The 13,654-nt window shown below is 34.5% G+C and overlaps 1 protein-coding gene across 1 annotated transcript in view; it reads left to right on the forward strand.

Moving 5' to 3' along the window:
* Positions 1 to 12,268, forward strand: part of LOC149415013 (cytochrome b5-like) — a 37,188-nt gene extending 24,920 nt beyond the window's left edge. Inside the window, exon 4 of the mRNA XM_089643520.1 lies at positions 11,228 to 12,268. Within this exon, the coding sequence (XP_089499646.1) occupies positions 11,228 to 11,303 (76 nt within the window). The 3' untranslated portion in view covers positions 11,304 to 12,268. The remainder of the gene's footprint in view (positions 1 to 11,227) is intronic.
* Positions 12,269 to 13,654: the final 1,386 nt, after the last annotated feature.

The following is a 13,654-nucleotide window of genomic DNA, read 5'->3' on the forward strand; positions in this document are numbered from 1 at the left end:
GGAACACAGCTTCTTATACATTGCATTGTTTTTCAGATGACGTCATCTTCAAATTGAAGCATTTTCAAGTTGGCGTCATTTTCAAGTTGTTGTCATTTTCAAGATCACGTCATTTTCAAGTTGACGTCATTTTCAAGTTGACGTAATTTTCAAGTTGACGTCATTTTCAAGTTGACGTAATTTTCAAGTTGACGTCATTTTCAAGTTGACTTCATTTTCAAGTTGTCATCATATTCAAGTTGTCACATTTTTAATTAAACCTAATCATTTTCAATTTGACGTTAGTTTCTAATTGACACTCTTCAAGTGTTTAAGATGAAAAATTTCCAATGTTATTGAACCTTTGTATGAACCATTGATTTGTTTCTTATTTTAGGTTTTACGGTAGTTTTGAAATAACCGCATAGATTATAAACAGACTTATTATAAACTGACATGTTCTTATGCTTGTCGGCTGAACATGATTTGATCCAAAGCTCTAACGGTCCCAGAACTTTTACGTGCAGACAGCGGAACTGCGCTTGCAAAGTCATTTCCCAAAGTTTTCCATGATTATAATTTTGTCGATAGTTTTTTTTTCAAAATATGTAGATACATAAATTTTATAGCGTAAACGGTGAACAAATGCTGCTGTTTCTAGGCAAATATTTCACACGTTTAAGATCTCCAATTGCTTTATCTTATCTCGACCTCCGTATGAAACCAAAGCTTATCAATTTTAAGTTGTTTTGTCATTTTAAAATTGCTTCATCATTTGAACTGACGCCCTTGGTTATTTATTATAAATATTAATTTCAATTCATAACATAGACAAATCGTAAATTAATCTCTTTTTAATGGACCAATTGTGTGATGATATAAAAAAAAATTTCTAGAGGTTAAATACCTAACTTGCTACTTACGTTTGGGTCCAAAATATATATGTTTAGGTTAGAAATAGCTTAGTAAATTTAATATTATAATAACTAATTAAATTGTACTACATATTAAATTATATATACATATATATGTATACGGTTCCATGATATTTCATAAAAATAAAAATTCAACACACCTTTACAAAGTGATATAGTCATTAAATGTGTTGAAACAAAAACTAGGTTTAATAGTTACCTATGTAACCTATTTAACCTAGTTTTTGTTTCATCACTTTTCATGACTTTATATCACTTTTTGTAGGTGTGTTGAATTGTCATTTTGATGAGATACCCAGTCACAATATGTATATATTGTCAAGCTTATGTCATTTTCAAGTTGACATCATTTTCAAGTTGTCATCATTTTCAAGTTGTCATCATTTTCAAGTTGAAGTCATTTTCAAGTTGACATTGTATTCAACTTGAAAGTAAACCTATTTATTTTCAATGTGACGTTAGTTTATGTATGTTCTAACTTTGTTGCTAACTGTATATGTACGGGTTAGTATGAATTGGTGTCTAAATATATGTAATATTAAGTGTTAGATACCCCTAGTATCGCCCTTTTTCATAGTGAAAATGTTGCTTTATATGGCTTCAGTCGTGTTTAGTGACGAGATCTGAATAGCAATCTCACCCACCTCTTCCTCACTCCTTCATCTTCACAACCACAGAATAAAGCAGAACACTAGAAATGATTTCGGTATATATTGAATGGAAATCAATGTCGCCACAGACTTGTAATCTCTTACACTTGCCTGACATATCGCCATCACATTTGAATTTCATAATGATGGTAAAAATCAGTTCTCATACTTTGGGATCATAAAACACGTCCACATGGCATTTCTTGTTTTCGTCTTTACTCTATGGGTATTACATTCCCCGTTCGGGAATGTCTAAATAGGTTTAAAACAATATAAATTAAAACTAACTTTTTTAGTGGTGTGGGTCCAATATAACACTGAGCTAACTAACCAAAGGTTGCATAATTGTACGCTTAATGTTGTCACGTAAATGTAGAATATCTATCTCTAAATAGTATAAAATAAAGTAGCCATCTGTCTGTCTGTGTGTGCGCTTAGTTCTTCTAAACTATGCAACGGAGTTTGATAGGGTTTTCACTATTATTTAGAGAATTTCTTCCGGAAGGTTTATACAGCGTTTTTCAATAAGAGGTGTTATTTTGATATTCAATCGTAAAAGATCAATGGTTTCGTTGCTTGCGTGGCACGTACCGCCGTCTTGTTGAAAGTAAACGTTGTCCAGATCAATACCATCCAATACCGGCCATAAAAAATCATTAAACATCTCTCAATAGCGCTATCCATTCACCGTAACTGTTGCTCCAGCCTCATTTTCGAAAAAGTAAGGTCCAATGACTCCGCCGGACCATAAACTGCATCAAACAGTCACACGTTGAGGATAGAGAGGCTTTTCAACAATAACTCTTGGGTTTTCCGAGCCCCAGATGTGACAATTTTGCTTGTTGACGAAGCCACCGAGGTGGAAATGGGCCTCATCACTCAAGATGATTTGCATTTGATTCACTCAAGTGAATTTTAATTGTTGCGATTGCAATGCGTTGTTGAAGCGTGAATCGTTCCATTTTTATTAATGACGTAGTTTCTACTTGTCAAATGTCAAAAAATGACAGCTTCAAAAGTAACATCTACCGAAATAGCGGGCTATTCAAAATAACACTTCTTATTGGAAAACCCTGTATATATAATACATGCATATTATATTTATAGAAAGTAGAGAAAAGTCGATGTTTTGTAATCGAGTCATTAAAAACATATTTTCTGGCGCTTACATTGCTAACGCTGGCTAAACCTTGTGAGATACATCAAAATAATGTACTACGGAATTGTATATCTTAAAAAGGCCAATAGAAAACTCCGCAATGTTATATATATCTATCTCTTGAGGATATCCCCAAGCAATGCCGTGTACACGTCAGCTAGTGTGTAAATAAATTTACATTGTCATCACAAGGAAGCAATATTGTACCGTTACTGTCATGTTCCAGAAACATACTTGCCAAGTGGAAATATTCCTACCTTCCTTAAATATTATTTTATAAAAGTGATGCAACAAAAAATATTGTTGCTGTAAATTTCTATAAATAATCACCGTTTTGTTTTGCCTTGTGAATATTGTCACTGTCAATCTATAATATCACTGTTTGCTTTTGTCTTATCGTAAAATCTAGTTTTTTGTGATATAATATCTGACAGAGCTAATTATCAAAGTGATGCAATTGTTATGATAATGATTACCGTCCAAATAATTTGCCAGGCCTAATTTATTTTTGATTATTAAATTCTGCTTGGTTTATATCGGTGTCCCAAAAGTCAATGTTATCCATTGAAGGGCCGAAAAGCCAACTCACAATGGTCTAGAATATCTAAATGACTGCCTCTTGTGCGCCGCCGTTACGCACAGTATACGCACAATCAATAAGACTAGCAGTTGAAAACCCGGTTTAAATGATACTAACAACAGTAACATTTAATAGGTAGATATTAGGTCATTCACAGAGAGAGGGTGAGTATATATTTTTAAAACACGGAACAGGAAGGAGTTAATGAATAATAAAATGTTCGATTTAGGCATAATAAGAATGACAGTTGTTTGGGTAAAACTTGGTACCTTTCCCGAATAATTACCTAAATGGGTAAATTTGTTAAATTTGGCAGCCACCTCTGGTCTGGAGCCACAAAATACCTGAAAAAACCCTTGACTCTGTGCGGAAACGGGCGGTCGGATTTATAGATTCCCCTGTCTTAACAGGCAGATTGCAGCATCTTTAGAGGACAGGCGTCAGGTAGATATGCGGTTTTCGTTCTACTGGTATTGCAGGAACTAGCATCATTGATCTCTTCGGTACCGGTGTATAATCGAGAAACATGCCAAACGCTCGCCCAACTTTGTACACGGTTGACTAATGTCACATGAGAACGGGTCGCTTCTATGACTCGTTCTTGAGTTCAACAGCTCGGGTGTGGAACGATTTGCTGGACTCTGTGTTTCCTCCCTCCCACAACATGTTCACTCCTTCCTCTCCTCAAAAAGACCCTCCAAACAGATGACATAGACCCTAAGGGAAATTATTTTCCTCAGGGCCAACTTTTTATATATATCTGATAAGAAAGAGTATTTTATCTGGTTAGACCATACACATTCAAATGAATAGATGAGACAATCGGGAAAGGGGTAAAAACCAACTTGCGCCGAGCGCACTCTCGGTGATTTGTCGGTATACAGGCAACTCGCATTGTAATATCAGCATTCGGTCCTCGAAAGTAAAATCTGCTTACAAATTACTAGTCTATGGGTAAGACGGTAAAATTTACTAAAACAACATTTTCAAGGACTATTCCATCAAAACCACCAACAACTCCCCCATTTCTCCAAAAAATAAATTTCCTCACTTATTCGCCATTAGGGTTGGACATTGTTCCGTTCATTCTCACCTTTTTAAAATTCACGTTCTTGACTCCTCAGATTGTACATTCTGTGGTCTAGAAGTGACAACTTTAGATGACGTATTTGTTGCTGTCCCTCTCTAAACAAATATTCTATCTTCTATCAAGCTTCATATGAAATTGCCTCCCATCCATTCAAAATCTCTTCTAAGTCTGAACTCCTATCTTCCATATAATTTTGAATTTGCCAATTTAAACAAAATCTCGAAATAGTATAAAACGAAGTCACTATCCGCATCTGTCTGTTTGTGCGCTTAGTTCTTAAAAACTATGCAACAGATTTTAATAGAGTTTTCACTATTATTCATAGAATTTCTTCCGAAAGGTTTCTATATATACATGCATATTATATTTACTGAAAGCAGAGAAAAGACGATGTTTTGTAATCAAGTGGTAATAAATATATATATGAAATACGGTAAATGAAACTTAATAACCGTACAATATTTTGCTTGTGTGATTATTGATTGGAACACCATAATCGTACAATCACTGATTAAATATCCCAGTCAGAATAACTTTACTGTAATAGTTGTATTCTGATTGAGTTTTCTAATCTTCAAAGTCAGAACTCTTGCATAAGTATTTGATAATATTAATTGCGGTATATTTTGCCCCGTTCCGGATAGAAATGTTGATTGTTCTGTTAAATTTTGGATCCCAAAGTTCCATTGGCGCCAGTCAGTTGGCATTCTTTCTTTAACACATTAAAAATAATGATCCATGATAAAATGTGGTGTTATTTTAATTTTACGACGGTTTACGGATACTTCATTCAACCCGGTTCCCTTTGATAAAGTTCACAGGGTTGTCATAGGATATGTGGCTATGTCTCCTGGTTCCACAATGTGTCTTCTCAGGTATCTGTGCCATGTTCCCAACAGACGGGAGATTGGCACCATGTGTCAATTGGAGTCTCTTCATCCTCTTCACATTTCCTGGATCTTTTGATGTTTTCCACTCCCGACAGATGCAAGTGTCTCCTGAGGTATCTACCAGTTCCCTCTGTGAGGCATTGTCCATATTGAATAGTTGGCTGGCTTGTTTCGATTGTCTCATTCCGGGTACCCTCTCCCATTCCTTCCAGTGCGGGGATTTGACCCATCTTTCAATACATAATTTGGTGTGGAAAGCTGACACTCTTACAGCCGGCTCGGATTCCATTAGTGGTGCTTCCACTATTTTCCTTGCTAGCTGTCAGCCCGTTCGTTACCCTCGATTCCTTTATATCCTTGCATCTAGATCAGGGTTATTCTATTGAAGTCCTTAATGAGCGTTGTAAATCCCCAAGTATATTAAAGTCAAAATTCTTGCCAACAATCATGTTTTTTATTTAGGAGAAAACACAGATGCAGAAAGTAATTATAAATATTTTGTTCATGCAATTTAAATTGTTTTTCCTTATGCTTTATATGTCTTAAGATTTTGTCCGTAAATAACATAATTTACTTGTTAAATTTAATATTCGCAACATATTTGTTTTTAGATAAAGGCCTTTGTTCTAACTCATTTAAATACAAATAAACTTATCCCTGATAACTGTTTCATGAAGTAAAGCTAAATCAGAGGTAGACAATAAGTTTCAGGGGTGGTCCGTGACTTTTCAATGAGTTAGAGTGCTAGGATATGACCAGAGATGTGCTTTATTTCAAATAAATCCATTTCAAATGGAAATGCAAAATGGGTATTTTCCATTTTGCATTTTAAATGCTTTTCTAAAAACCATTTTGCATTTTGCATTTTAAATGCTTTTCTCAATGCATTTTCCATTTTAAATGCTTTTTTGCAACATTCTTCCTACTATCTCCACTCATCTTTTTTTCATAAGCCCCAAATATCAGTCGGTCCTCAACCTCGCTATGAGAGATAATTTACATGTTTCAAGTTGCTCCCTGGTAGAAGCCCTGGCAATTGAGTGATACCATTACAAAAAATACTGATTCAAATACTGAACATGGGGCCATGACGCTGTAATATTAAATGTTAGATAGCAGTTTCTATGTTTTTACGTTGGCAACATTAGTCCCGCGCAAATTTTTTGTGGTTCATAATCTGTAGTCGTTGCATTTCTTGATTTACCATGATGTAATATGTTTGTTCTACATTGATGTCCATTATTAAATGACAAAACTGTTTAATAATTCTATAATTATTTTGATTGTTTGACCCGAGAAACCATTTTGCATTTTCAATGCATTTTGAAAATAGGTATTTTGCATTTTGCATTTGAAATGCTTTTCTAAAAACCATTTTGCATTTTGCATTTTCAAATGGAAAAGTTTTGACCCATTTCCATTTTGCATTTCAAATGGTTTTGGGTACCCATTTTGCACATCTCTGGATATGACATGCTTGGTGTTGACCGCCACTGGTAAGTTTTCAAGTTGGGAGGCGGGTTTGGATACTGCTGCTTGCTACTATTTATTGGATAACCAACATAGGTCAAGCCGAGTGGTTCCCTACGTTTGGTGATTTAGAAGGGGTGCTCAGGTTTATCGGGTGAGTTGTGTTCAGCTTTGACCTCTCCAACTGGTATCTCGACCTGTCGCCTTGCTCCGCAGTGAGAGTGATATATTCGTTCGTCCGTCACTCCTGGTCACACTGATCCCTAGATTCCTACACAACCCTCATACCTTTTGCCTTCCCAGAACTTTCTCTCCTACCTTTCCTTATAAAAGACCCACCACACAAAATACCAAAATTTGACTAAGGCACAAGGCAAATTATTTTCTTTAGGGCTTCCTGTGTGAGGTAAATGATGAAAAATAAAAAAAAGTTTACTCTTCTTTTGAACGTCAAGTGTGTAAAATTTCATAAGAATTATCAAAATTCTGCTTTAACCCTTTCATCCCCAGTGTTAATTCAAATTAACACGAACTTTGTGATTTTTTTACCGTAACGGTAGCGATTTAGAAAAGCCATGTTTTTGTTTTCTTATAGCTTATAATCTTTTCTTTGATGTCTATTTTTTCCGCTCGGTTATTCCCGCCACAACAACGATAAATATTTTGACATCTGCTGATTTTCATTGAATTTCTGCGTTATTGATTACTTCATTTAAAGTGAGATATCAATATTTTCTACTCGAATTACGAATATTTTAACGCATTAAGATGTGTTCTATAATAATAACATCAGTTCAATTCACTGTTCACAGTCATTTGCCAGAATATTGTAAATGAATTTAAATGTTCATTCAAATTAACGCTGGTAGTGACTGACATGTTTTCGACTAGTATGGCGAATTTTTAAAGATTTATCATCCTAGATTATTTCTGAATGAATTTTAGTTAAAATGTTATTTGTTTGTACCTTAGAGATTATCACTACATTGTAAATGTGCATTTTTGACATGAGTTTTTTTATTACTTTTTTTGTTATGTTTATTTTACCTTACTATTTAAAAAAAAACCCTCTGACATCCAATGTTAATCCAAATTAACATTGAATAATTTCTAAAAAAATAAAAAATGAAATACCAAAAATTTTCAAATAATTTTCTGAGGTATTATCAAGCATTACATATTTTATATATGTGGAAACAATAATGCGGGTGTGAAAGGGTTAAGGGGTGGGAAAGGGGATAACATCTTCCTCTTGTTTTGAAGGTCAAGTGTGCAAAACTACATCAATCTTGGAAATTTTTTGTAGATTTTTATAAAAAACAAAGCTATTCTACACTCTCTCTTCTTTATACATTAAAAATAAAAATAAACTATTTGAGGCAAAAATACTCTGGTCCCAGAATGACTATCGGTAATCTAACGCCACTGAAAACACGTACGTACATCCTTTAACCTTTGCACCATCTTGGTGTTGCCATTCAAAGCAATTTCCCTCCATTGTTATTTTCAGACCATAATCTAAACATATTTACCCAAAAATTGCCATTTGTCCCCCATGACGTCTCAGTTTTTATCCGATCTAACTCAACATTGAAACAACAATATACATGGTGTCCTTTAACTAGTGGTACAAACAGGAAACTGATTAATCTAAATCACATTTCGAGTCGATTTTGTGTTAAAACTTTTTTTTATTTGAGCTCTCGTTTTCGAGTAAATCGAGTCCAAAGATGGAATTTTTTAGGTCAAAATTGAAATAAATTGGTCGCTACGTGACTACTATCAGCTGTTTACTGTCTTTTAAAATGTGTCGAAGTGAAGACGCGGCTCCAAATGTATTCTTTCAACTTTCAGAAAAGTCAGTTTCTGAAAAAAATATAAATTAATAATTCAAAATGCTAACTAACTAACTATTCATTATGCCGTTTCCTCGCAGGGGTAGGCGGAGAGGACAGACCGCCAATTCTTGCCTCATTCACATTCATACATCGTCTCGTGACATGGCCCGAATCGAGTATCTGATTCACTTGATCTTGCCATGTCTTCCTCACGTTTGGCATCAAATATTCTCTTTGCACTCCTTTATTTGATCATTCGCTCTACATACCCAAACCATCTAAACTTCCCTTTCTTAATCTTACTCATTACGCTTGCATCAAACTTGCATTATTTGCGATACTCCACATTTCTCACACGATCTTACATGGTTTTACCACACATACGCCTCAAGAATCAGTCTGCTTCTCTCCTTCCTCTGCCAGTTCCACACCTCCCTGCCATACATCAGGGTAGGTACCAGCACTCCATTGCGAACTGCTAGCTTAACTTATTTGGCCAATTTTATGTTTGCGCCAACCACGTTCAGTCATCCATAACATAGTTTCCTGCATTACCCTTCTGTCAATATCTCTATCAGCCTTCCCATCTCTCTAGAACATACTTCCCAAATACACAAACTCATCCACCTGCTCCAAGTATTCATCATTTATTTATTAGGTTTTCTATGTTATGTAGATTCACCAGTTTCCCGCTTGTATCACTAGTTTCCGGACGCTGTGTATATAGAAACCTTCTTCTTCTTCATGTGCCGTATCATCCCCCGACGTTGGCGATCACTCTAGAAAATGTCTCTTTGTCTTGCGCTGCCCGGAATAGCTCCTCCACACTTCTAATGCCGGTCCACTCTCGTATATTTCGCAGCCAAGACATTTGTCTCCTACCAGGCCCTCTGCGACCCTCTATCTTGCCTTTCAATATTAACTGGAGCAAGTGATACTTCTCCCCTCGAAGTACATGACCCAGATATGAAATTTTCCTGATTTTTATTAATCTAAGCAGTTCTCTCTCTGCTCTAGCCCGCCTGAGAATTTATAGAAACCTAAAGGCATTCAATTCATTTACCACATACATCACCATCATTAAAATTCATTTTAATTTTGAATAATTTTATTTATTTCTGACTCTAAAAACAAAATAATGAAACTCTAGGACATTCAACTTTTTCTTGCATATTGTGTATTGTGTTTTATTCCTAGCACTGTGTTTTCTCTAGTAAACTATTATTATTTTTCTTGCATTGATGTTTCACAGACCGTGAGAAAAGAGAATTTTTACATAAATTATATAACATTTTCAGGCTCAAAATTTTGTTGTAAGACTGTCTTTTCGGGGCGTCACTGACTTCTTTCTCCATTCACTACTGTATGCCACAATGTTACTGTTAAAAATCTACATTACATCGACATTAATTGGATTCCGTATCTCACTCCGGTGCACAGATATTGCATTAACTATTCCTCGGGCGTCACCGACTTCTCCTACCACTCAAACCACTCTCTAAACACTCCTGGCACTAATAAGAACAAACTTTGAATTTTTCATCGGAATCGGTCGACTAGTTTTCGAGTTGTGCCCGTTCGTTTGAGCGATGTTGCTGGGGGTTCTCCTTAGGAGATATACATGTACCAACGAACACTTTTCTGTAGTCCTTTTTTAAGATATACAATTCCGTAGTATATTATTTCTACTTTCTATAAATGTAATAAGCATGTATTATATATATAAACCTTCCGGAATAGATTTTCTAAATGATAGTAAAAACCATGATGAGTATCCAAATTAATTTTGATCCACTGATCTTTGATTTAGACGGATTCAAATTGAATACGACAATTATTCCCGACATCCGATCGAGCTCGATGTCGATGACAATGCATTCTATCAATTTTTTGTGGAAATTACGCAAACACACACGCAGACATTTCTCTGAATTCAGATGAAATTACAGCAGTTATTATACAAAATAAATGTCTGTCCTACCCGATTGGCATTTGGCCAGGTTGATTGAGTTGTTGACTCTTGTTCCTGTGCAGGAAGGTTCAATTCTCAGTCAAATCAAATTTAATTAAAAAAAATACATTTTAAAGACATTTTAAAATAGATGTATTTTAGTAAAAAAACATCGTTTTTTATGGGTTTATTTTTTCATTAATCTAAACCAAAAAAAACTTTTTTTATATTTTTTCTGTCAACTGATTAATAAAGCTCTTGGAGCTTTTAATGGGCTTTCATGCAATTAAACATAAATTTAACAGAAAATTTTACCAAAAAAACTCCAACTTTGGACTCGATTTACTCGAAAATAATAGCTAAAATCAAAAACGTTACACTGTAAAATTGACCTCAAACTTCGTTTTTACCGCTAGTTTCCGGACACCATATCTACACCATCTATACAATACATAGATGAAGCTGTTATATTCAGAATCAATGTGGCCAACCAACTTTAACACTGTTCTTTTGAATAATTCATGTTACAAGCCTTGATCTTCGAACTGACATTATTATTTAGATATGCGATACATTAGAATTGTATTATGTTGTATTTCTCATTTCCTCACTGTCTGTGCCTTCCAGCTTTTATAATTATTGTTTTTCTTCTTTTCTGAATGTGTCGAGTGTTGCTATGTTTCAGTTCACTGGGATCCTGGGTAGTACCGCTCATTCTAGGAATCATCGCCACCATTGTTTATAAATTCTTGTTCGCGTAGTGGCCACACCTGCATCATCGAATTCCCGACGGCACGAGAAGCAAACACAATTTATCTGATGAGAAGATTAAAGACGACTTCTTCATAAAGGACCCAATAAGTTCAACAAATTAATCACTGCCGCCATCTTGTTTAAAATCTTGTTTGCCTACTGGCGATAACAGCAAAATTCAAACAACTACAATATAAGAGACTCTGCATCAAGAACAAGTTAAACATTCTTGAGATTATCGCTGTCATCTTGTTTGAAATCTTGTTTGCCTACTGGCGACACCACCAAAATCCAAAACAGTAAGAATGCTTCAAGATCTATCAAGTGTTTGAGAGATTAAGCATTATCGCCATTGCAAAAATAATCTACATTTGAATAAATGTGTCATCTCTATTGTACTGTAAATATCAAGGGCAGCATTTTTTTTGTTGTTTTTTTCTTTTCATTTTCAATTGTTTCTTTCTTAGGTTGGTACTCTTTTTAATGTTGTAAACAAAGGTAAAATCTTATACAAAGGAACAATAACACGAGACTTAACAAACTTGTATGCAGATAACTTTGGATGTGATTTTACCAGTAAGTTGTGCACCTGTGTACCCTGCATATGCTGATACGATAAAATATGCTTTTTGCTGTATATAAGTCATTGTAAGTTCAATATCGCGGAAGAACCATTTGTAAAAATGTTCTGTAGAGACAAGAAACTATCCCAGGTTATTCGCGCTCTTTCTTGCTTATGTACTGGGGATGATTCGTTCGCGGTATTGACTTGAAGCGAGAACAACCAGTTTATTGGTCGATTTCAATGTTTGAAAGCTCCATACAAAACTAGCACATACGCTATATTGAACTCACATAAATGATATTGTAATATATTTTTGCACACGATTTTGGATATAATTTACAATGAGGATTTTTCAATATGTTTCACGTAATATTATTGCAATACTAACCTCATTTATGAATTTAAATAAAATATATTGTAATTTTTTATGTTTTAAATAATTTATTTAATGTATGCCTTACATATTTTTAGTGTTGGCAAATTAAATTCTGAATTCACGATAATAATACAAATCCGTCGATAGTTTTTTATTTTTATTTTACTTAACTTACATGGTGTTGTTTTGTTGCACGCTTTAAAAATATTTTTGTACGCATTTCATAATACGCGGTTCACGCAAAAAACTGTTCTCGTGATAAGGAACATTGGCTAAATTGATATTGTTAAAATCAAATGTGTAATTTTTATTATATTATATACAATTTATTACGCTATCCAATGATTTTTCAGTTCCTACGTAATATTTCCCAAACTTCCGCTTTCCACTTCCTTCATTGCAACATTCTCCAAATTGAGGCTGCCATAGTTCCACTGGCTCCAGACTGTCGGGATTCTTGCACAGTATCACATAAATGATATTAAATAATGGATTTCATCCAAATTTTTGAATTGGGTTGTGTGCGTATCCTCGTCAAGCAAAACCAACTCATAAACTAATTATATATTTTGAACTTATGATGGTAAAGTACTTGCAACATAAAAGATTTGTGCATGATTTGCCATTTTACTGATCGACAAGTTTAACTTTGCAGTCGGGGTTCGTCACGACGGCAGTTCCTCGTAATACTGGAATTGTCGTGGTTATCACTTGTCAACGTTTTCCTTTTTGTATCGCTTTCTACAATAAAAACAAAAAACATGGCGAATTTGTTTCCCCTTTCGACCACTTGCAAAGTTAACTCTGTCAAACTGGGCATTAGTGTAAATAGTTAATTCCATTATGGGCCGGAATTTCAGTTGCTCGTAAGCTCGCTAAGAGAGATACATATTTACATCCATAAAGTTGCTTTCTCGTGGAGCTTAGGGCTAGGCTAAGCTGACTTATACAATTACTAACAGTTACTGAAATACCGGCTCTCCATCACCTTTATAGCATGGAGATTTGTCTTCATTGGTAGTTGTTTTCTACAATTTTCAGTTAAATGTTGCTTCTGTCAATAGGTATAATTTTTCGCTTAAATAACAGGATTATTTCTAATAGTTTTTTTTTGGTGTTGGCTTTGAGTAAAGAAAGATTTATTAATAATCATAATCAGAAATCTGTTTTTCTGAAGCAGTTAAAACTCTTTAGCGAGCTCTTTCATCGTGAAATTTGCACACTTTTATATGTGGAATTTTTAGGCAAACGTCATTTCAATTACCTGCCTTGCGCACTTGAAGTGAAATTATATAAAACTGCGCTATACAAATACTATGTTATTATTATTAAATAAAATAAACATTTTATATGTTGGTTCAAAATTAAATTATTAATATAAAACAATATCTTTTATATATTTTGTATTTAGCATTTAT

The sequence above is a fragment of the Hesperophylax consimilis genome, chromosome 19 (genome assembly GCF_061612785.1).
Source record: "Hesperophylax consimilis isolate HC1 chromosome 19, BYU_Hcon_1.0, whole genome shotgun sequence".
NCBI lineage: Eukaryota > Metazoa > Arthropoda > Insecta > Trichoptera > Limnephilidae > Hesperophylax > Hesperophylax consimilis.